General features: G+C 42.9%; 1 protein-coding gene across 2 annotated transcripts; it reads left to right on the top strand.

Moving 5' to 3' along the window:
• The first annotated feature begins 1,263 nt into the window (after positions 1-1,263).
• Positions 1,264-22,792, top strand: snx13 (sorting nexin 13). Of its 2 annotated transcripts, none has more exons than XM_069176407.1 (25): positions 1,264-1,432; positions 9,330-9,442; positions 9,552-9,654; positions 9,904-9,993; positions 12,001-12,122; positions 12,303-12,421; positions 12,650-12,754; positions 12,897-12,985; positions 13,250-13,333; positions 13,452-13,590; positions 13,706-13,794; positions 13,973-14,072; positions 14,789-14,982; positions 15,210-15,314; positions 15,667-15,837; positions 15,944-16,013; positions 16,635-16,813; positions 16,918-17,025; positions 17,118-17,228; positions 17,461-17,622; positions 17,740-17,811; positions 17,904-18,049; positions 18,649-18,717; positions 18,802-18,914; positions 20,068-22,792. In XM_069176407.1, exons 1-25 carry the CDS (start codon positions 1,421-1,423, stop codon positions 20,301-20,303), a joined length of 2,901 nt encoding a protein of 966 aa, XP_069032508.1. In that variant the 5' UTR covers positions 1,264-1,420; the 3' UTR covers positions 20,304-22,792. The 2 variants fall into 2 exon arrangements, with proteins under 2 accessions (XP_069032508.1, XP_069032509.1); XM_069176408.1 differs by having other exon boundaries at positions 1,265-1,432; positions 16,671-16,813.
• The last annotated feature ends 1,271 nt before the right edge of the window (positions 22,793-24,063 follow it).

Here is a 24,063-nt window from a genome sequence, read left to right as displayed (position 1 = left end):
TTATTTGAGAATTTCTTCTTCTTAAGACTCACAATCACATTAGTGATGACTTTAAGATGGCTTGACAGTGTCCTCGTGTGGTGACATTACAACACTGCAGGTTAGGAACTGCAGCTGATGTCAGGGCAGTTTCTAAAAATCATCACAACAACACATTTTTTAGACCTTTTGAGAAGCAATTTAGAGGTTTGGAGCAATATCGTGACTAATGTAATTTCCTTTTTGTATTTGCCATTATTATTTCAAGAGCATTGCTCAATGCAAAACTCCCAAACAGGTTGATCAACAAGTCCCTATAATCTTATAGTTCCTGTATGAAGGAAATAGCTCACACTATATGCAGAAACACCAATTGGCTTGTCACATGTTTTGCTCCTAACAGGCTTGTAATTCATAAAGCGTAGGTATAAAGTCTACAGTTAGTTGCCTGTGTATTTCAGCATGTGTGTGACAGAGAGAGGGAGAAATAAGCTGACTGAGAGAGAGAAGAAGAAAGGCAGAGGTTTTTGTTCCTTCTGTATATACTTGGGCATTAAAACAATGGCCAGCTTGGTGCTCCCCTGTCCTGGATGTGGAAGAGCCAGCAACTTTATTTTGCTTCATCTTTTCTAGCTGTGAGGTGCTCTGTTCGTTTGAAGACAAATGTCATGACCTACAGATCTCTCTGGCAGCCAACAATCTTTGTCAGTCACTCTTGGATCCTTTGTCTCTGACTTTTTGCCCCAGGTCCCCACTGCTCTCTCTTTGCAGGCATTGTAAGGTAAAGCTCAGGTTAAAGATGGTCCTACTGGAGCAATGAATTATGCATTATCACCAGGTAGCCACTGGTGAATCATGTGATCAGACTTTAAAAATAACATCTCTTTGATGTTGTGCGACATTTTGGACAAATTTTTGTGTGTTTAAATGTGCAATATAAATGAAATTGACTTGACTAAATATACCGTAGAAAGACATAAAATTTCGCATTTTTGTCAGTGTTTTTTTTTCTTTCTTTCTGTCCGATCAACATTATTTTAAATTGAGATTTAATGGTTACTGTAATTCCAGGTCAGAGTTGGAAAACACAACACATGGCTAAAATGTTGGGTGTAAATAATTTGATACAATAATATTGAACTTGGGTAAAGCTCAGAAGAGAAAGATGTGTCAGAATTTGGTGGACTATTATTTTATTTAGGTCAGTCAATCGTGATTATCACAGCATCCTGCGTCATCGCCGAGCAGCCAATCACATGTCGACGTCCAGAAAACGGGGCACCCAAGACGTAAACCTCGCAAACATGGCGACGCTCCGAGGAGAGTACAGAGGTTGGAAATACGACCGTTTTTAACCGAGAGTATCACCTCCTCTTCGCACGTTAAAATGCGGCGGGGTTAGCCAGAGCCGCCGCACGCACAGCCTTTTTTTTTTTAGACGATGTTTGCAGAGGTAAGTCGGCGCCGGTGAAATAGACGCGCGCGTCGATCGCTGTAGTTTGTTTGCCGCTGGTGGACCTGGCTAAGTTAGCTCGAAGCGGCTAGCGCCTTTAGCGTCAAGCCCCGGCAGGTAAACACGGGAGCCCGACGGGGAGAGGACGGCACGCAGCCGCGGTGTTTTGAGAAAAAGGGGGCTGTCAGCTATAAGTGGCGGTCAGCTCGGGGGATTACGCCGTTAACGCCAAGTTAATACGCCGGGTTTAGGATGTCCGCGCTGGAATTAGCTCGACACGGATAATGTCGGTAACATGCGTTTAGATTATGAGTGAGGTCCTTCAACAACGAGTTTCTGCAATACAACAAGCGCAGGTGAGCTGGGCGGTAGCTGCTGGGACGGATAGAGAGCTTAAAAAGGCGAAAGGAAAGTGATTCGTTATCGACGGGACCGATTGCCAGCACGGTTGTGGACCTCTTTTGCTTGTCACCTGTCTCGGGTTCGTAATCTTACCGAGCGGTGACAGCTGACTGCAAATGACACAACTGTTGTGCCTTTTTCTTCTATTACTCCAGGAAAAGTCCGGGATATTTCTGTACATTTTTTTTTTTTTTTACGACGGAGAAGTTTCCAGTGACGTTCAGCTTTTGGACTGTCATTCAGAAAGGCTCGATTCTCTTGTCGGACACGAACAAAACACCTCATCACAGGCGGGTGTTGAATTATTGATAGGGAGCACATTGTTGGTCAGTAGTCGGAAGAGATTTTAGGTGGCGACTCAGGCTGACATGTAGTTAAGTTGTCACGTGATGCACGCCGGTTTCCTTCCTGACCTGACAAGACGAGTGGCCTGCTGTCTGCTGACAAGCAAACAGACCAGACTGAGCAGCAGGTATCACCTGTCCTGCGGTTTAAGTACAGGTCTAGGATGGTAATTGGGCCCGAGCTGCCACTGCACCACCTTCTTCTGCATGTCTAACTGGCAGGTGCTGATCTGTGTCTAATGACTAGTCAAGTGTTCAACTTTAGTTTAGGAGCTCTTTGGACATGTTGCTCTTTGCTGTAGTCGGGGATGACTCTGGGTTTTACACTACCCTCTGACTGCTTCTCCTCTCGTTGCTTTCTTAGACTTTCACGAGCATTGCGTTTGCTTTCCGCTGTGATGTGTATTATTGTGTAATTTAATTTTCAATATTTCCTGTTGGTAAGCGTTATACCCGCGTAGCTTTATAAATTCACCTTTGTACGCTGAGCTAGGCCTGTTCAAACTGACTTCAAAGTGTGTGCTGGGTGAGTTGATCACAAGTGGACAGCTGTGAATGTCCACCAGACATATTGAGATCCGATCCGCTCAGACTACGTTCTGAGGTGGTGTAGATGCATTTGGCCACATTTGTTTTTTGTTAGCAGTGTGTACCTAAATATATCCTGGGCCACATTTAGGGACTGCCTACTCTACTGGAAATATGCAATAGAAAAAAAATGGGCTCTATGATTCTGTGGAGTGCACTTGAAATGTACAGAAAGTGGGAACGATTTACTTGCAAACTGAATTGGCAGCTATAAAGTAGTTGTTCTCTGAATAAAAAAGACAGGCTGTCTACCTGATGCTTGTTTCATCAAAGCGTCCACCTAATTTGTAATTTGGGACACAGAACAGACCCACAACTCTGGAGGATCCCCCAGCCTCTGGTTCTAGTTCATTTATCTACTGCACCACAGAGCCAGACCCTCTCAAACCACTGGAATAATGAAATAATCGGAGCTTGAAGCTACGTCATGGAGTCGAGCAGGGCAGGGTTGAGAATTTCAAGCTCTAATGTTCAGACGTTTATATTTCCCCACATAACTTTTGCTGTGATTCTCATCACAAAATGAAATGAGGCAAACAATTGGAGCCTGACACTCCAAATTCACTGAGTTCATTTTCCTCATCAGATTGTTTGTCTCTATCTGGCACGACCTGCATTTTCTGCATTTTCCGCCTACATACCATTATAACAACGTGAAACTTTCTACCCACCACAAACTATTTCTTCATTGCAATGGATCTGATCAGGGGCCTGAAGGCTTTAAGACAGATCTGCATGACCATAATAATAATGTTTTATTACACATTACTTTGTAAAAACCTGAATTAGAAATGATAGAAAAGAATTGGAGGTGGGATATGGGATCATATATTGTACTTCTTTAAGTCTAGGTTTAGAGCTGTGAGTGCTTTGTGTGTTTATCCACAGGCACACACAATTTTCTCACTGCTGTTCACCCCTGGCTAAACCTCATTAAGCTGTCTTAATCAAAGCACGGTAGACATTAAGGCCAGCATGCTGTCACATCAGGCACACCTCTCCTTCCCTCCTACACTCAGTAGAGGTTGTTGCCCTGCCAAACAAGCGAACAGCTCTCAAGAGTTAAGCCCTGTGCAAGACCTGTGCTGTGTATCCAGATATATCCACAGGGAGTTTAGTTCATGCAGAGACAGAATGTAGTTTACACGTGGCATCTCGGTTCGACTTTTGACCACTTATGATTGAGTTTTGCATTAGTTTATGTCATTTGACTTGAAACTGCATCAGCTTTGCACAGGTTGGAGTTCAATTCCCATGAAGTGCGCCTTCTGCTTTGTTGTTTGCGCCAGTTCCAGTATCTAGTGTGGATACTGCTGGCCTAGTGATTCAAATTAGCTGGTTGAGATCTTGGGTGAATAACACAAATCCCCACCTATGCCCTCCTGGAGCAGCTTCTGACTAAAAGAAGATGAAAATAAGGAACTGGGGACTCTGGGGGAAGAAAACATGGGTCTGACTTCACCCTCCCTACAGGAGATAAACTACAGCTCAAGGGAGGTGGCCATCACAAACTGGAAACAAAAAGTGGTACAAAAAAAATAAAACCTGGCCATGAAGCCAGTGCACCGCAGGCAGCTGGACTTTGTATCTGCAGCGCTGTTTCATGTGAGCTGTTAGTGATTTGACAGAGGAAGACTGACTACCCAGACATGTTGATGAGATTTCAGGCAAAACTCTTCATCAAAATGAGACATTTCTTTTGATGAAGTTGTTTTTGTGTGAATAAAAGTATTGGCAAAACCCAGTGGACCCAATGATCTTTTTAAGGAGCAGACTGACAAGACATCTACTGCTAAATGTAACAATGCTTCTGAAAGAGTGAAAGTTTGAATAGTAATAGAAATTTATCCAATTTGATATAACTCACAGTTCCATTTCTCATTTATAACTAAACTACAATGAGAAATGTGTGTTGTCACTTCTGCAAATGAAGCATCAGTACTTCCTATACTGTTTTCATCCTTGAGATTTGGTCCTAAGGTTAATAGGGTAGCTCTTTGTATTATGGTGGTCCTGGCGGATTAGACCAGAATGAACGCTCACTCTCTTTTCCTCTCAGTCATTAACCGCGAGTCTCCCACAGGAGAGCTTTAATGGGCTAAGTTAACCTCTCGCCCAATGACCACGCTGATCAGGGTTGCAGCTAAGCGCTTGTGGACTTGCATTGATCACAAAAATAGAAATGTCCAGTCCATCAGCGTCGGTCTTCCCGCACATGTGTGTGTGCGTGTGCTTGCGCAGTATGTGTTGATTGGTTGTCAAATTGTACCAGGAAATCTGTGAAATAATAATAATAATCTTCAGGACACTGATAAGAGGCTGTGTGTGCATGTCTGAATGTGCCAGGAGCCAAGGACGTCCAACAATAGAACATTTCTTGAAAACCTTGCCTCTTTATGTCACAGTGCTTTTGAACATTTAGATCATGCACAGTTTAGGTTGTTCATTTTAAAGTTTAGATAAGAGAGGAAACAACAGGAAGATGACAGTAGATCTAAGACATGACTCAACCAGGATAAAAGATTAGATCTTAGATTTATCAGTGAAATCCAGTTCTCTTAAATATATTTGAAACAATGTGTAAAATTAAAATGAATAGTACACCACGTTGCCCAGCCTGCACTCCACCGATTAATACTTTACATTAAATAAAAGGTCTCACTTGAACATTCATCTTGCATGTGCAGACATCTTGTTCAGATACTAAGTATTGTCACGGTTATGGTGTGTGTGTGTGTGTGTGTGTGTGTGTGTGTGTGTGTGTGTGTGTGTGTGTTCAGCGTGGGTTGCATAAGGAAACGCCTAGATGTTTGGATGTGTGCATCCCCGACGGGCCCGGGTGTTAAGCACTGGAACAGATGGTTCATGTTTTAAACCCTTTGTAAGCTGTAATGACTCAAGAGTGTCAGTTATCATCTCTCCTTCAGAAACAAGCCTCCACAGTCTCATCACCTCTTCACACAGCCATACTGATAGCCTCCATAGTCACTACTTCTCACTGGCACCATTGATGTCAGACCAGACGTACATTTCCCATTTGGTCTACATTCAAATACTTTCTCAGGGAATACCTGCATCTGGTATGATGGTTCCTGGATGTATTTCCTTTACGTTTGAATCATACAGATGGAAAAGCAAAATAGCATACACTCTCTAAATGAGCTATTTTACCTGCTTTTACTGTGCCGCTGCTAATTTTTTTTTTTTATTATTTTTTTTTTTTACTAAAGTGATTTGCCTTCTTTAGTTGAGTATGGGACTATATTTAGAAATACACCTGGAGGAAAGACTGCTTGCAGTTTATTATGAATAGCACAGGGCTGGCCTATATGCACAGCCACGGGCTTGAAATAATTCAGTTTGTCACAATGATTTAGCCAAATGTGACCGGTATCTGTGTTACAGCCTGCTTAGTCTCGTTACCTTATCACCAAGGTCTATGTCGTTCTTTAGCAACAATCAGTCAGTAATAGCTGCCTCAAGTTAATCAAGGCAATTACGAGACCTCATTATCTCAACGTTAGCTTGTGTGTGTGTGTATAATAGTCACATCTTTTCATATATTTTAGGCCTGGTCGTGATAATACATGTTTGTCAGCTGGCTTCTCTGCGATGGTGTGGGTGAAAGTTAAACAGTGTAGCTGTGTTACTGCAGGTCAAGGTGTTCACTGAGGTTTCTATCAAAGTTTTTTTTTTTTTTTTTTGTAAGTCTTGACAACATTGTGGCTGATAATGTCATAGTTACCTTGGAAGTGTCAAGAGTTTGTGGTAAGCTGTAAATGTCACTGAATAGCTTTCCTTTGTGTCTCTACCCTCCCAGATCAGCTTAACAATGGTCCTCCTCACTGCCCAGGCCTACTTCTCTTCCCAACCCTGCTGTCAGTGACTTTGTTCGAACCAGTTATGTCTTGAGAAAGAAGGGGTAGTCAAGCCAGTTTGGACACATTCTGCAACCCAGACACTAACATGTGCTAAAGGCATTTAGTTACTGTCAGCTTTGTGTAATACACTGATGTCTTTTAACTTCATGTTTATAAGAATTCTGGCTTTCAAAAGGGGGATAAGGGATTTAGAAAAACTTTGTTTGCACTGCTACATTTTTCATGGGAAACCAGATTTTGTGTACCGTAGTGTATCTGTTTAGCCGATTGTTAGAGGAAGGTGTGTTAATACCTCAGATGGGCAGAGTTGCAAAAGCATCACGGAACTATAAAAGAAAACATCAGCATTGCTTCCTTTTAAAACTGCATGCTCCTTATGTTTGTGCTGTCAGTTCAGATGTTTCAACAAAAAGAAAAACTGGAGCGTCTTACATAACTTAATATGATTAAAATACATCAAGCCTGGTTTAAAATATGGTGAAGTCTAGGGGAGAGAATTGATTCTTGACTAGTAACATGTTTTTTTTTTTTTTTTTTTTTTTTTTTTTTTACACAGTAATCAGGGTATTGCACTGCATGTAAACCTGCTTTAATACTTCCTGTTTAAGCCTGATTTCTCCCATAACCAGGTTTATAAAAGAAGTGATAGTCTGCCGTGCGTCATATATTCAAAGGCGTGCACAGATATTGTTCATTTCGGTTAGAGTAATGACCCACATGTTTAAAACCAGTTCTGCTGTCTCGTCTCGGCCTGTCTGACGGGTTGTGGCCTTACAATGAGTACGTAAAGCCAGGGTCAGGAGGTCATCACTGACGGCCATCAGCATCAGGTTTTTAATCTTCTCTGTAAGTTGTGACATTAACCTCAGCTGGTGTGGTGATGAGGGGTAATCACATGCTGTTCTGAGGTCTGAACCAGTGCCACTGAAGTCATTTTGTAATTGCTTTTATGAAACCTGATCCAACTAGGATCGTTGGTTAATTGTAAATCATAATGCTCTGCATACAGCACGAACCAGCACAAACAGCTGTGGCCAGTTTGAGTGGCGATATCCACCCTGACGGGGATGGTGAGGAAGCAAACCTAGCAAAACTTAACAAGAGAAAGCAATGTTAAACTACAAGTGACAAAAATAACAAATGTATACTGTTGTATTTACCTTTTTGGACAGTATCAGATTAAGCTTTGCAGTATTTGTGTTACATTACATTTTGAACTCTGTCTGCTTGGCATTCAGTATTAAATGGCCCAGTTTGGGAGTCTAAACTTCACCAGGACATCTTATTCATGAGGCATTCATGTGCTCCGCTCTGCCTCCAGACTGTCTTTGAATATTAAAACATTTATGTTGACCAAAAGCTGTCGTACTAAGTTTGGTGGAATGGAATTTCAATTTGTTATCAAGTAATTATAGTCACATTGATAATTGAATTACTATTGAAATCATATGAATAAATTTGTCATCGTTCACCGTTGCAGCCTCATGCAACATCAGTGGTCTTTTCTCTTAATTTCAGCAAAACAGGGCATTTATATATCAGTAGAGCCACAGGTTGTCTCTTTCACAAATTTATTTGAATCTGTCCATACGCCTTAATAGTAGTTTGATTACCATTGATACTCAATAGGCTGTCTGTGTGTGCTGCTCATAATATACTTAGTAAACTGGCTGGCCCAAATGTCCGAATGTGACACAATTGTTAGCTCGTCTTATGTGTGTCATCCGATTGGCTGTAGCCGACCCCAGCCGTGACAACAATGTCTCAGTGTCCTGAGGAAGCTCTGTCTGTCCCTATCTGGCTCCATCAGTGGAGCTGCTTATCTAAAGAACTCCAGTGTGAATGTAGGGCAGCCGAAGATCATCACTGCTGATCACCATGTCCATCACTGACTCTATCTGAGGGCGTTACAGTCAGGTGGTGCAACTCTTGAGTTTTTCACATTTCAGAATTTGTGTAAATAACTCCATTTTACACATTGACTCATGACAATGAGACAACTACATTCTGTAGTCCTTTGCTAAGGTGTGCATTGCCTTGTTTCATTAGCCCATTAGTGGCACCACTGATGGCAGACACGTCCTTCATGTAACAACATCCAACATACATCCTCAATGATTCCAGGCGTGGTTACATTTTCTGATTTCGTAACAGTGTCCGTACCAGGAGTATGGGGCTGAACAAATAGAGACATGAGAGTACATTACGTGGAAAAAGTGGGACAGAGTTGTAAGCGAGGAACAAGAGCTCAGTTTCCTGCACTGACAATAACAGGAAATCCGATGTGACACAGGAATATGCACGTGCGCTATTCGTCTGATACTCCCTAACAATACAACACACCCCACTGTGTCTTCTTAAATAATCTCTTCCTGTGCCGACATCTCCTGTAAAATGTAGAACTGTGGTTTTTTTTCTGCCCAGTGGATGACATCATACAACAGTGCAGCTGTTTAATTATCTGATTTTGTCTCTATCAGAGCACCAGTTAAAAAAAACAAAATTGTTTTATTTGTGGAATTTATGCAGGAACTGACAAAAGTTTAAAAGCCCACTCTGCGTTTTATCTTTATGAATGTACACATAAATTAAGATATAAAAAATATTATCTTTACACAAGTTGAAGTATAAGATGAAGTTCATGGAGTATTTAGCAGGTGTTTCTTCTTATGTGTGTTTCAGGCCAGTCTGTCCATCTGGGGATGGGGGGGTCTTGGAGTCGTGCTGTTCCTCGTCACCTTTGGACCCTTTGCCATATTCTACCTGGCCTTTTATATCTTCTGCTTCATTGGAGGGTGAGCAACAAGATCTCAAAACTACATTATCACGTCTTTACACAAGTAACCACAGCAGCCAGACTGATCAGTTTGTCATCGTTCTCGCAATCTCACTTCTGCTTTCCAGGGGCTTCGCTGTTACTTTGCTTTACGGAAAGATCAACTCAGAGAAACATCTGGAAAAGTGCGAACACTCTTACTTGCCACCCACACAAATTGGTATACTGAAGGTAAAGGTACACCCAAACACACACACACACACACACACACACACACACACACACACACACACACACACACACACACACTTTCACCTCGCCTGCACAAACAAATTAATGAGATGTTAATTAAATTCTTTTGTTGATAAAGTTGGCCTGCCCGTCACCATGTGGATCATTGCATTTTTCATTGTGTCCATTGCTCACATATCACTGCTCTCTGATCTCTCATTGTGATGAATGCTGCTTTGTCTCTCTCAGACATTGGATGAAATGAAGCTGGATTTGAAGCCCATAAAGATTGACAGGAGACTGACTGGCTCCAATTTCATTGATGAACCACTACAACAGGTGTGTATGTGCGCGTGTGTTTGTCTTTCTTTGTGTTATGTCATGTGACTTCCTGTGCATTTGGCACCTGTGTTGAAGCTTCAGCAGCAACACTTGTGAAACCCTTACAGTCAAAATTAGAACGTGCAAAATTATCTTAAATTTATTGTATGAGATGCAACATGTGACCAATACTCTGTGAATTCTGATTTTTATAATTCCTTTATGAGAATGTTGCCCCTTACACGGTTATCACCAGCTCCACAAAAACATATATGTATAGTTGCCAAATGGATCAATTATGAATAATGAATTACAAAAAACTGAATAACTGGTTAACTACTGAAAGTTTGAATTTATGATACACAAATGACTAATACAAATGTTATGAATTCAAAAGTAAGGTTTCAAATAATCATTTTTACTTTCTATTAATCTTTTCAATCATTTTCTCGATTAACGGAGACACCGTTTGGCCTTTTTTAAAATGTCAGTAAATGGTGGAAAATGTTCCTCAGCTATCAGGGGCATACTCTTTCATTGTTCATGAGAAGTACAGCTCAAATGTTAATGGGACAACAGATAAGGAGGATTATGACTGCTAACACTGCAGACATTGTGGACACTGCCTCTGTTGGGTCACTGTCTGACCCATCAGCTGGCCCAGGTCACCGACTTACTGGCCTCGAGCCAACACGAAGTATTCACTATCAGACTAAGCCTCTATGCCATGTGTTCTTTTGAGGATTGTTTCCTGCCTTTTGTGTGTCAAAAGATCAGTCTGGAGCAGCGTGTTTGGCATTTTTTTTCCAAACAAATAAAAATGTAATCAACCAAAAATACTGGAAGAAATGCAACCTATAACTCAATTAATGTATTAGCTTAATCAAATTATATTGTGTTATATAAAAATATGGTGCTGGTACACACTTATAGAGGCATTTCTTACTCTTCACTTCAAACAGAATGACTCAGATCTGCTCCTGTAATTGTTGTATGTATAAGTTTATTTTTTTTTTTTGCATTATTTTCTTATTTTTGACACGTATACAACCTCCACAAGAAGATTTTCTTTTCAAATGTATTTAGTTAACATCTGTATTAGTGCCACACTGACTTCCGCCGGAATAATTTATTTTATAATGTATAAATATGTTTTAAGAAATGATGTCCGGAAAATAGACCTTGTCTTGACTGAAAAGTGTCCTGACAGAAAGTGGAACTGAAACTTTCTGTGCCGTTACACTCAATGTAAAAGGAAAAGACCGTTTTCTCTGCCTGCGAGTCTGCTGGTGATTAACTCGGCTTAACACGTTTGTAAATAGATCTTCTGAATGATGGGTAGATTGCCTGTCAGCATTGCAGATGGGAAACTTGAGCTTAGTGGCTTTTGTTTGGCAGTCACAGGTTTTCTTGACACATGGTTTCAAAAGAATGAGCTTTTAGCATGTCGTCTTCAGCAAAAGCAGCGTGGCCGGCGGAGTGAAGTGCAGACTCAGCAGTTAGTGATGGTCAGATGACACTCGCTGCTCTGCTGAGGTGTCTGTGTTCTCCCCTCCTCCCTGGAAATGCACACTTATCATGTCAGCATCATGTGAACGTGGAGATCTTGCACAGCTAAATGTAGCCGCCGTCATGCTCTCTGCAAGAAATGTGATTTTTCTGGCACATTGCCTTCATCTTTTCTTTTTTTTTCCTCTCATTTGCTCACATAAGTGCACTTTTGTTTTACAAATTACTCCCTCTCTCTCTGCAGCTTATACAGACTTCATACTGACCGTTTTGCTGATTCAAGCGTTGCCTGGATTGAGTCATACCACTCAGCTACATATCTATTATATGGAACAGAGTACAGCTAAACGATTGATTCATCCCGCTTTACATGAACTTGCAACATCTGTTCTCCGAGTGTTTGTAGCAGAGCTGAACGATAAAGAGTTTTCATTTTCAGAAAGTTAATTAACTATTTCTCAGAGTCCAGCTTCCTGGGTTGTTTGCACTAAACGTCTTCTTCGTCTCTCCCTTTAGGTGATCCAGTTTGCTCTGAGAGACTACATCCAGTACTGGTACTACACTCTGAGCGAGGACGAGTCCTTCCTACTCGAGATCAGACAGACGCTGCAGAATGCCCTCGTCCAGTTCTCCACACGGTACCAGACACGCACACTCACACAGACGCTTCCTGTCTTCGTAAAGACTTAAGATTTAAAAAATTTCCCCTCGGGGATTAATAAAGTATATACCTACCTACCTACCTACCTACCTAAAGGAATGTTTTTAAGCCAATCGGACCAAATCTTAACCGTTTCTATTTGTGTTTGTGTGCCAAGGTCCAAAGAGGTGGACTGGCAGCCTTACTTCACTACTCGCCTGGTGGACGACTTTGCCACCCATTTACGTGTCTTCAGAAAAGCCCAGGATCGCCTCATCGACAGAGAGGACAAGCAAAGTACGCAAACATGTTCATACACACTAGCTTTATCATTCAAAAATAGTTATTAGTATATTTGACGCGTCTCCAGAGTTGATTCAGCTTTTCTTTAACACTGATGATCCTGTGCTAAATCAAAGCTTGGTTAACTTCAGAAAAGTGATTGCAATTGCAGAAGTTTCTAACAATGTCAGGACGAGAAAATTGACATTAACGTACAGATAATGAAGACTGATGTCTGAACAGGGGACATAACGGAAGAGCTGGTGGACTCATTCTTTGAGGCCGAGGTGGAGATGGAGAGGAAGATTTGTCGAGACGTTGTGTGCACCTCGCATAAAGATGAAGAAGGTAAACGCACATTTCGCACTGCCACGAGGATCCTTTCTCACTCGTGTGTTTCCCTTTGAGGACGCAACCGAAACATATGCTGTGTGTGTGTGTGTGTGTGTGTGTGTGTGTGTGTGCGTGTGCGTGCGCGTTTGTGTGTCAGGTTTTCTTCGGGACTTGTGTGAGCTGCTTCTATATCTGTTACTACCTCCTGGAGATTTCCACAACAAGAACATGAGATACTTCCTGAGGGTGAGTGCACAAATTAATTAGTTTGAGATGCAAATTGAAGGAGAAACAACGCGCATTATGTCATACAACCTGCGTTTGTTTATCTTGGTGAAGCCACCAGCCAAATTGTGCCAGTTTGGCTGCCAGCCATAAGCCTGTTATTTTCAACAACATGCTCCTGAATAAGCAGCACCGCTGCACTGGCTGCGTGGTGGCATATTTGTAGTGTCACCTGGAAATGCACTGTGATGTTTTAAAAAAAAATTATATATTTTTTTTTTTAAGGAGGTGCTGGCGCGTGGTGTGTTGCTTCCTCTGATCAACCAGCTGAGCGACCCCGACTACATCAACCAATTTGTCATCTGGATGGTGAGAGTTAACATCCATCCAAACAAGCTCAAGTTCAATACAAGAGACATCCCCAAAACCAATTTAGGGTAGAAATGTAATTTAATATTGGTATGTTTGTTCCCATAATTATGCCTAGATTCGGGACTCTAGCTGCAACTACGAAGCCTTCATGAACATCCTGAAGTTAACAGATAAGCCCGCTGAGCTGGAGGCCGTTAAAGACAAGGTGCTGGAGGAGCTGCAGTATCTCCGCTCTCTGGACACCGCTGGAGATGGTGGGCGCTCACTTTTTTTGTTTTCATTTACATGCAGACACACTAATTTGTCATGTTTGTGCATCCATAAGTTTGAGCTAAATAAATTCGCTGCTCTCCTGCGTCTCTCTTTTAGACATCAATGTGATCAAGAACCAGATTAACAGTCTTCTGTTTGTGAAGAAAGTGTGTGAGACCAGGATCCAGAGGCTACACTCTGGCAAGGTGAGAAACTGCAACACGGCCTTACAGTACACCGCTTGTACTGGAGGATAACGTACGTAACTAGGATACATTTTGGTTGATGGTCAAACTTTGTCTGCACGCGTATTGGTTGACTTCAGCAGTTATATTTTTTGCTTTGTGTATCAGACGTTACTTATCCTGTTCCTGTGTTATGTAGGAGGTCGATGCCTTGAAGCTGGCGGCCAACTTCGGCAAGCTGTGTGTTATCCCACTGGATCACATCCTCGTCCACAACATAGCCCTGCAGTTCTTTATGGGTAATTCTGAAAACACATCATCACGTACCACATGGATGACAAACGTCACCAACCAGAGGCCTTAATCCTGAACATTCCTGTTAATTATCCTTTTAATCCATAATTTAGTCCCTTTCTTTAGAATTTGTAACCCCAACCCTCTTGACACGTTCCTTCACAGTCCACACGACCTCATCAGAGATTTTAAAAAGTCACTCCGCTTTACAGATCAGATTACGATAGTGTGAGTGTGTGTAAACTAGGAGTCAAGTCAAGTTGCATCAGATCTGTTGTGAAAACAGCCTGAGTTTGTGAGTATGTGTGTGTGTGTGTGTGTGTGTGTGTGTGTGTGTGTGTGTGTGTGTGTGTGTGTGTAAACAAGGAGTCAAGTCTAGTTGCATCAGATCTGTTGTGAAAACAGCCAACAGTCTAAACAGTACAACGGATTCCATAATGTTCAATTAACAATTACAAAAGATCTTTTTAATAAATAGAACTCGGACAAATTTTAAACAACTAAGTTTAAAAAGAGTGGAAGGGGCAGGGTCTCGGTATCATAAGAGTGAAACGGTAGATGGATCTTTAGTAACAAGATCACCAGAGACCACAGGCTGCCAAAATGACTTAAGTGCTACACTTTAAAGGCCCCGGTTCACTCACCGCATATCTATGTGTAACCAAAGTGCGACAGCAGACGAACAACATTTGGACCAAGTGCTGTTTGTCTGTTGATCCAGACTTCATGCAGGCAGCGGGGGCTCAGGCCGAGCTGTTCTTCTGGCTCACGGTGGAAGGATACAGGGTGACGGCGCAGCAGCAGCTGGAGGCCATGCAGGTCTGGCAGAAAGACGGCAAGAAGCAGCCCAGCGCCACCAAGGGGCTGCTGAAGGCCGCTGCTCTCGGTGTCTATGAACAATACCTCTCTGAAAAGGTAGGAGGGGCATCAACACGCCATGTACGCATCCACGTGTGAAAATATTTTTAAGCCGTAAATGAGATGAACTCAAAAGTAAAATGTTTTAACTCTCTATACTTTCTTGTCTTTAGTTACATCATAATTTATACACGGGTATATTTGATCGAAAGCGCCGCCTACTTTGGCCGGTGCAGTCTAGTGTTGCGAGACGTTACCCTACCGACCTCTGTCTGCTCTGACAGGCATCCCCCAGGGTGCAGGTGGACGAGGAATCGGTAACAAAACTGGGGGAGAATCTACAAAAAGACGACCCGACGCCAGACATATTTGATGAGATCCAGAGAAAGGTAGTCAAACTTTTAAAACAGACTTTCATAGTCTCTGCATGAGGGACTTTTACGAACCAATACTTAGATAGTCTCTCTAAACACCTGTTTTACAATCAAAGGAGTTCCCAGGCTGTTCCTGTTTCACAAAAACATGTGTAGCTCAGGAGTTTGATGCTGATCAAGCAATGTAGCTTGGAAGACTTCTTTACAACGCTTATTACTTTCTTGCGCTCTGTGCATGTTTCAGTGCTGCATCAAGACCATGGTCTTTTTGATCCACCCTCGTATACTCTTTATTTTCTTGGTTTTATTTGCCTCTTTTCTCGTTTTGCACCCGCTAACAAGTATTATTGCTCGTTCGTTGCCACAGGTGTATGACATGATGCTACGTGATGAGCGCTATTACCCGTCCTTCAAGCAGAGTCCTCTCTACGTCCGCATGCTAGCAGAGCTGGACATGTTGAAAGAGCCAAGCTACCGAGGGTCTGATGACGGTGACGGGGAATCCTTTAATGGCTCTCCCACAGGAAGCATAAACCTAGTTAGTCCTCTTCGCTTCACATCTGGAACTTTTTTAATGGTTTATCCTCCTGTTTTTTTTTTTTTTTTTAGTGTTTCTTTTAATGCCTTCTCTCCTGTGATTTCAGTCTTTGGACGACTTGTCCAACTCCTGCCACGATGAAACTATGCACTTGCATGCCTTCATCTCCGACACAGGTACACTTCCAAAGTCTTCAGGAAGCTAGGTTTTTCTGTGTGCCTTCTGCAAATTGCTGCAGAACTCATTTTCATAGTATAACCTTTTGATAAATGTCAGACCTGGATGAATGCTTATCAATAAGGGTTTATGGTCGATTCTGGCAACTCCTGTCTGGAAGCTTTTCTTTCGACTTGGTGTGGGATTTGGTTGTTGTTGCGCCTCATGTTAAATAGTGTGTGAATTGGTCCTGTTTATATCTGTATCTGTAACCCCTACTAGTCCCTCCCCGCATGGTTTTTCTTTCAACTTTTCACTTTTCAGCTCCATTCATCTGCATGTGTCTGCTGTGTCACTTCACTGTTCCTGTATTCTTTATTTCTTTCATTCCATCACCTTTACTGTTTTTCTGTTCTTCCCTTCCCCCCTCCCCCTCTTTTATCTTTCCTGCCATTCTGTCACGCTTTCCTCCCTTTTTATCACATTTCCACACCCTTTGCTCTGTATTCTTTCTTTCGCTTGCTCTTCCACCCTGACACTTTGCCCCTGCAACACTTTTCTTTCTTTCCCCTCCATTCCTCGTCCATCAACCCATTCCCCGTCCTCCGTTCTCCTTTTGGATTTATTGCCGGGCGGGGTAGCTGATGCTTGTCTCCCCGGCTTCTGGGGTGCTGCAGGGGTTTGCAACGACCATGGTAAGACCTACGCGTTGTACGCCATCACTGTGTTCAGACGCAATCAAGATGGCAGTGAGGACTGCTGGAAGACGTACCGCCGCTACTCTGACTTCCATGACTTCCATATGAGGATCACTGAACAGGTGCGAGTTTAAGTAAAATAATCGAATTCAGAATAAACAAATCAAAAGTAGTGATTAAAGACGCCCTTTTTCCTCCTCTGAACGTTATTTGTGTTGTGTTTTAGTTTGAGAACCTGGCGTCGATCCTCAAGCTGCCAGGGAAGAAGACCTTCAACAACATGGACAGAGACTTCTTGGAGAAGAGAAAAAAAGACCTCAATGCTTACTTACAGGTAAAAGTTTTACGTGTTAGTTCGCAATTTTTTTTTTTGCATCATTTTGTACAGGGTATATCAATAACTTTGTGCGCGTATGCGTGTTGCAGTTGCTGCTGAACCCAGAGATGGTGAAGGCCTGCCCAACTCTGATCCCCTATGTCTATGACTTCCTCGAGAACAAGGCCTACAGCAAGGGCAAAGGAGAGTTTGCGCGGAAGGTCTCTACATTTTTTTTTTTTCAATCAAAGCACGAGTGCTTCAGTGTCATGTTGTAGTTTTTAATTGTCAATTAATTGTAATAAATAATGTAAGGTGTAAAAAAGGTTTTGGTATATTGGACAAATAAACACTGATAAATTCAGAGAACTTTCACTGGCTATATTGTGAAAACATGTCTAAGATTTTGTCTGGTTTTATAAAGGTCTTTTTTTTTTTTTTATCCCCCATCAGATAGACACATTTGTGAATCCTCTGCGAAGCTCCATGAGGAACGTGTCCAACGTAGTGAAAGCCCTGCCAGACAGTCTTGCTGAGGGCATGACCAAGGTCTCTGACAACATGGGCCGCATGTCAGAGAGACTGGGTCAGGACATCAAGCAGTCCATATTCAAGGTAGAACCGTCTAATATTAATACATGTCGTGAATCGCAAATTTTGCCTGCCGTGCTGATGTGTCAGTTCAGCCAAGCTCTGACCATCCAGTGTCTTGCTTCTTTTTTTTCCCCCCAGGTGCCTCCACTCCTCCCCAAATCTGAGATCGACCCAGAACACTGTCGAGTCTCTGCCCAGCTAGATGACAATGTGAGTCATTGGGCAGTTTCATTGATGGGTGTTTATGTCTTTTATTACGCTTTCAGTGAGGTGGTGAATGTGTGTGTGTGTTGTGTGTCCAGGTGGACGACAATATCCCACTGCGGGTAATGCTGCTGCTGATGGACGAGGTGTTTGACCTCAAAGAGAAAAACCAGTGGCTGCGCAGGAACATTAAAAACTTGCTGCAGCAGCTCATCAGGGCCACATATGGAGACACGATCAACAGGTCAGAGGAACACGCAATCCTCAGAGAACACTGAAATGCAGTACACACAATCGGTACAGCATACCAGTTAGAAATGTATATCAACCAGTTAGAATTGACTTCTTGGGTTTACATGCCAACTGAAACATAATTTCTAATTTATAACGCAACCCATACCAGTTAAACAGTTTTGGCAGAACTTGTGGTGGTTTTAAGAAAAGTCTGTTTCAGGTAGGACTGAATTCATCTTTATGTCACGGGTGAATCATGCAGGCCTTTAACTAAACTGATGCTGGGATCTCTAATCCTATTTCCTGCGTGTTAAACTGTCTTGGTGATGAAATAAGAAGAGTGTGTTTAGTGACATCTTATCTTTTGATCTTAGAGGCACAGTCTGCCTTTTTTTTTTTGCAGAACTACGAGTTCTAGCGTGAACAGCAAAACACGATAACGAATTAGCAGATCGCAGAATCTGGGCACAAGCTTCAACTGAGCACATGTACGCAATCGCCCTTACAGCGTCAGAGTTTCTCCCAGAATTCTTCCACAAAACAAAGAGTGGGTGACGAGTCCACGTCAGAAAGAGGACAACCTGAATCCTCTTTCCTTTGTTTGTGCAGGAAAATCGTGGATCATGTGGACTACTTGACGTCACCGGAGCAGGTGGCAGACTACGTTAAGAAGTTCAGGTAACCCCGTCCCCTTTTGTTGCGACGGTTTCTGCTCCGTCGGTGGCATCTTAAATAATCCTCAGTCCGTCCATCTCTGTGCAGGGACTCTTACTGGCCTAATGGTATTCTAGCTGAGACGCCGCCCCGTCGTGACAAGAGCATCCGCATGAGGACACGGATAGCTTCCAAGACCAGCCTGCTGGGCATCATGCCAGGTAAAAAAAAATGCACACTCCCACGATGGATAAATATAGTAGTGGCTACTATATTAGGGACAAACCTCATCTACGTTCTTCTCATCTAAAACTAAAACACACCGTTTCAATACACATCGGGTAAAGGGCTCTTCTAATTTGTCTGAAATGAGGAGAGAGAAACAGAAGTGAAGTCGGTTTTTTGACGAGTGACAGCTTGATGTCAGCAGTCTGATGAGCTGCAGCGTCCAATCCCCTAACGGAGATCTAATAAAGGGGTGCGTCAGTCTTACGGTAGACATCTGCAAAGGCTGGTCTCGTGTTATCTCGCTCACGGCTCCACCTCGTAGCCTCTTCGATTCTGCGAAAAGTAAGGAGGGGTTTGTGGCATCCGTCGTGGAATGAGGACAGAGGAGTGAGGGGGGGGGGGGTGAAAAAGTCACTCGGGGGACGGCTCCAAATAGCCTCTGCCTGCCATTCGAGCAGCTTCTCTCGTGAAATACAAAGTCAAGATTTATTTATTTATTTATTTATTTTTTTTTTTTTTTTTAGTCAATACGGTGTCATTCTGATCAGAGTCGGGGTGGTCCTTCTGAAAATAGTTCCATCATTAATTAGACGTTAGGCCTCAAAGTTAGGTATCTTTAGGGGTGTGCCTGGTCTCATTGACACGTATTGGGTGTAGTCAGTTTGCTGGTATAAGGTGGGCGGCTTTCGTGTCCTCGGGTTCCTCGGTCAGATCCCAAAAACCAAGACGACGATGTCCAAAAATGACAGACTACAGTCTTCGAAACAGCATTTCACATTCCAATGGGTGACGCTGCGCTGGGTTGCTGCTTGTATATACTCCGTTAGAAAACTGACGTGTTACTTAAAGTTGGAATTTGAGCTGAATCTGAAGCCGAACAGTATTTTTCAGGTTTTATAAGAAAAAAAACAAAGAAAAAAAAGATTAGCTTCCCCATCATATTCTTTTCTGTTACCCAAGTACCAACAGTTCCATGCATCATCCCTGTCCTTATGCCTCATTGAAGGGGCAGTTTAATGGCCTAAGTGCCCCTCTGATGAGAACTCGAGATTAAGAAGAAGAAAAAAAAATGCACCCTCTAGGAAAAGCTTCTCTTTTATGTGCCCACTGCTGATGCCTACACTGTATTTCTGTTCCCGCCTCAAGACGAGCTGAAGCACATCATCGGAGCAGACACCACGAGAAAGGGCATACTCCGCGTCTTTGACATGTTTCAGTACCAGCCCATGAACCGGCGGCTGGTCTACGTTTTCCTGGAGGGCTTCTTGGAGACCATGTTCCCGCAGTACAAATTCCCCGAGCTCTTTGTCAAGCTACACTCCCGTTCGCCGCGCATCCACAGATACAGCCAGAAACTCAAATCCTCGTCCCTGAAGAGGTGACAGGAGAGGGCCGAGGCAACGGGACGCAGGCCAACTTCCGCACACAGAGACTTGAGAGCTGCGAGTGAGCGTGGGGGGCTTGACGTGAACGTTGAGGTATGCGTGTGACTTCTGCCCTTCCTCTTCCCTCACACACTTCTGCCGGAGAAAACACTCCAGTTATCCAAGCTGATAATTTTTCTGCTAAGAAAGAACTGAAAGTTGCACAACACACACTCTGTCCTACTCTAACTCTGTGATACTCACATGCGCAAATACAAATCCTATAATTTGCACCAAGGCTGAACATGGTCTTTTTTTTTTTTCTTTTTTTTTTCTTTTTATTAGTTCATATATTTCCCCCTCCCTTTTTGGACTTTTTAGTTTGTGTTTAGCGTTATCCTGGGCCAGCCAATGCTGCTTTCTTGTGGTCCAGAGAGCAGACCACGAGTACTGTATTGTTTTTAAACTGCAGGACTAGATAGCATAGACCCACACTTTGCCTTACCTCCCAGCTTCCGTCTTTTAGCCGGCACAGTCCGCCACCTCAGTGAACTGGCCGCACGGCTGCAATCAGACTTACCCGCAAGCTGTAGACATTTGAGCTGCAAAAACACTCGTTAACTCGCACTTTTTTTTTTTTTTTCCTGTTGTCATAGCAACCAAAAATGTCAATAGCACTGGGTTTAAAAAAAAAAAAAATTAAAAAAAAAAAGGCGCTGTTTTTAAAATGTGACTGAACAAATATGGGTCGAAAGAATGAGTTGAATTTTATTGTCAGCATTTTTTTTTTTTTCTTTCTTTCTTTTCAGCCTCGATGCTTTTCTTGAGGCAAGACTTTGTTTTTGTTTTTTTTTGTTCTCGTCTCTCTGTCTCTAAAGTGTTACAGCATCAGCACCACCCTCGATCCACCGAGAACGGGCCACATCCCCTTTAACGCTACTGTCACGACCTTTGACGACCAAAGCTCATGCTGTTCATATGTGCGTGTGCGTGTGCGCGTGTGCTGATTTGACGTCGGGGATACTCTAAACATTACTGTGCTTCACATCGCCGATCACGTGAGGGGAAAGGATGCAGTGTTGCCCTTTTAATGACCCAAGAGGTGACACACTGAACTGTGTTATTGTGGGAGGAACACTATCGAATGTACTCTTTGGTCTGTCCTGTACTTGGCTTGTGTAGAAATCGTGCGTGCGTGTGTGTGTGTGTGCGTGTGTGTGTGTGCGTGTGTGTGTGTTTCACACGAAGTCAGAAACTGTGCCAGTGTGAGTTAGTGAACCAGCCTTAAATCTATATACAGTATATACTGACCAAGAGTTGTACGCTAGAGGTAGCTTTCTTCACATGACTGACCATTACAAGGAAATCAAAATAGAGATATGAAAATATATCCCTAATCACTTTTAATCTGAGAAAATGTCTTTAATTTGGTGCAATATTTTTTTGTTTCCTCCTAATGCATGTATACTGAAAATTGTAAACCATATTGTTTTAACAGTAGAAAGAAGTTTCCCCAGAAACGTCTTCTTACCCCCAACAACTTAACATTCCGTTGTTGTAAAAGTTTATTTTACAGACTTGTTTTATAAGTCTTGAGTTTTCTTCTTTTTTTTTTTTTTTGGTGTGCAGGGGGGTATTTTCCACCTATCCCCTGCCCACTCCTGCAAAGAGTCTGTGACTTGGGTATTGATTCGACAGTGGAAAGGGGGGGAGGGGGGGGGGGGATTTCTCCGTGTCACAGCCCAATGACTGGGCTGCAGCTAGTTCAGAGGCGGCCTCGGACAACTGCTTCTTTTTAACTCATGAGTGGCGTTTTATGCGTTCAAAGCCCTGTCGTGTCTTTGTTATCATGAACGTACTGCTGGAAAGAAAACCCACCTCGCGTGCGTGCGCCCCCGACCCCTCAGTAGGTCCGACGGGTTCACAGAAGAGCCGTGTCCTGTGACCAATGGAAACACTGCTAATTAGCATTTACCGTAGCAACTGTGGGACTCCCGCTTCCGTTGGCTTCGTGTCACTGGATGGAACTCCCTCGTCTGCTGTGATTTGCTTGCACTGAGCAGCCCTGATGGACTCTGATTGGCTGAGTTGGAGGACATTGGACTGGAGCCTCTCTTACTGGGAGGTGAATATTTTGTCCCCACGACAGAGGAGATGTCACCTTTAACTTTCTGCACACCTCTCTATACAGGAAGGCTTGTCTTTTTTTAACCCCAGTATATATGAATCTACAATATTGAAAATTGTGCATATCTGTGTACAGTATGTGTTAATAGTGTGCCTAAATGTACTGTCAACTCTATTTTCATATTTTTCTTTAACCTAAAAAAAAAAAATCAATCAGAATGTCATGATCATTTTACGCGACTGAAAATGACTTTAGGGTGTTTTTTTTGTTTTGTTTTGTTTTTGTTTTTGTTTTTGCATCATGCTTCTCAAACTTTTCCTTGTGAGCAGTTGTGCTCAGATCAGTATAACACTAATAAAAGGTAACTCAGACTAACCGACTCGGTGTGTGTGCGGTGTCTTTAAGTGTGTTGCAGGTTACATGTTACAGGTGGTGCTGAAGTTTCTCTCCCGGCTTGAGGAACATCAGCCACATTTCCACATAATTGCCAAAACGGAGAACATATTTGTCCATATATGTTCGCAAAGGGCTTTTTGTTGTTACCTTCCACCGCAGGGACGTGGCTATTGATAACTACCTGATAACACTGATGTACATTCATCATTAACATCTACTGTACCGATGTTTGTAGAAGCACTTAACGCATCTTGGGCTGGCTCTGTCGGGGAGCCGACACCCCAGCAAACAAGCCACGGCGGGCCCTTCCCCCTTTGGGCCCCAGTGTGGATTATCTGTAGGCAAGCCCCCATTTGGGCTTTCCCAAACTATGGGGCCCTACTGGGCAGCCCCGCACAATGCCCACGCTTTAGGATTTGGTGTGGGCTCGCCCACGAGGGTCCCATATCTCGGGCCCACAATGTCGGCCCCGAGTGGGGTGCCCACAACACCATTTCACGTTCCGCGAGTATTGATTACTGAACTTTCTGTAAAATATATTATGGTGCCATACACCTCATGCAAATTTGACAACTGTTTTCAGCAGCTCGTCCATTCATGTCTCTTCTTCATTCACCTGCTGTCTGTTGGTGACATGAACACCCGCCCACTCATAAAGGATTCAAAGGACTCTCAAGCATTCAAATAGTCCAAAAAAAAAAAAATGTCTTCCTAAATCCTTTCCTAAGCTCTATTCCTTGACCTCAAAGGAAAACATCACGAGGTCAAGATCAGATGAAAATTCACAAGGGCTGCACTCAACTTCATGCGGCACGTAAAGGTCCGTCCAGCTGTTTCTCAGCAGCAGCTTGTTCATATAACTCCGTGTCGAAAACCTGCAGCTGCTCTGTGGTTTGTATTTTAAGTGTACAAGTGTAAACCTCGCTATTTCAGACTGATGAGCTGACACTGTTTACTCACCCAAACATGTTGCTCTCTAAAATGTACAGACCCGACAGCGTTTTCCATCAGTGTTGGACGCGACATTTGATCTGAGCATGTTTAATGGAAACAACCTCTGTTTACAGTTTTCTTGCTGGATGTAAAACTACAATGTAAAACCTGAGCTACAGAAGGAGCGGACTAATAAATTAGGAGAGACACTTACAGGAGATGACTGCTCTGAAGGCCTTAGAATAAAAGCGAACGTCGGTCATGCACGTCGGTGAAACTTAAAAACCCAATCAGGACAGAGTGTCGTCCGCGATGAGGTTC

This window comes from Embiotoca jacksoni, unplaced genomic scaffold (assembly GCF_022577435.1).
Source record: "Embiotoca jacksoni isolate LCO1_2020_lvr unplaced genomic scaffold, fEmbJac1.0.p SCAF_7, whole genome shotgun sequence".
NCBI classification, from domain to species: Eukaryota; Metazoa; Chordata; class Actinopteri; family Embiotocidae; genus Embiotoca; species Embiotoca jacksoni.
This window is presented reverse-complemented; position numbering and strand designations above follow the sequence as displayed.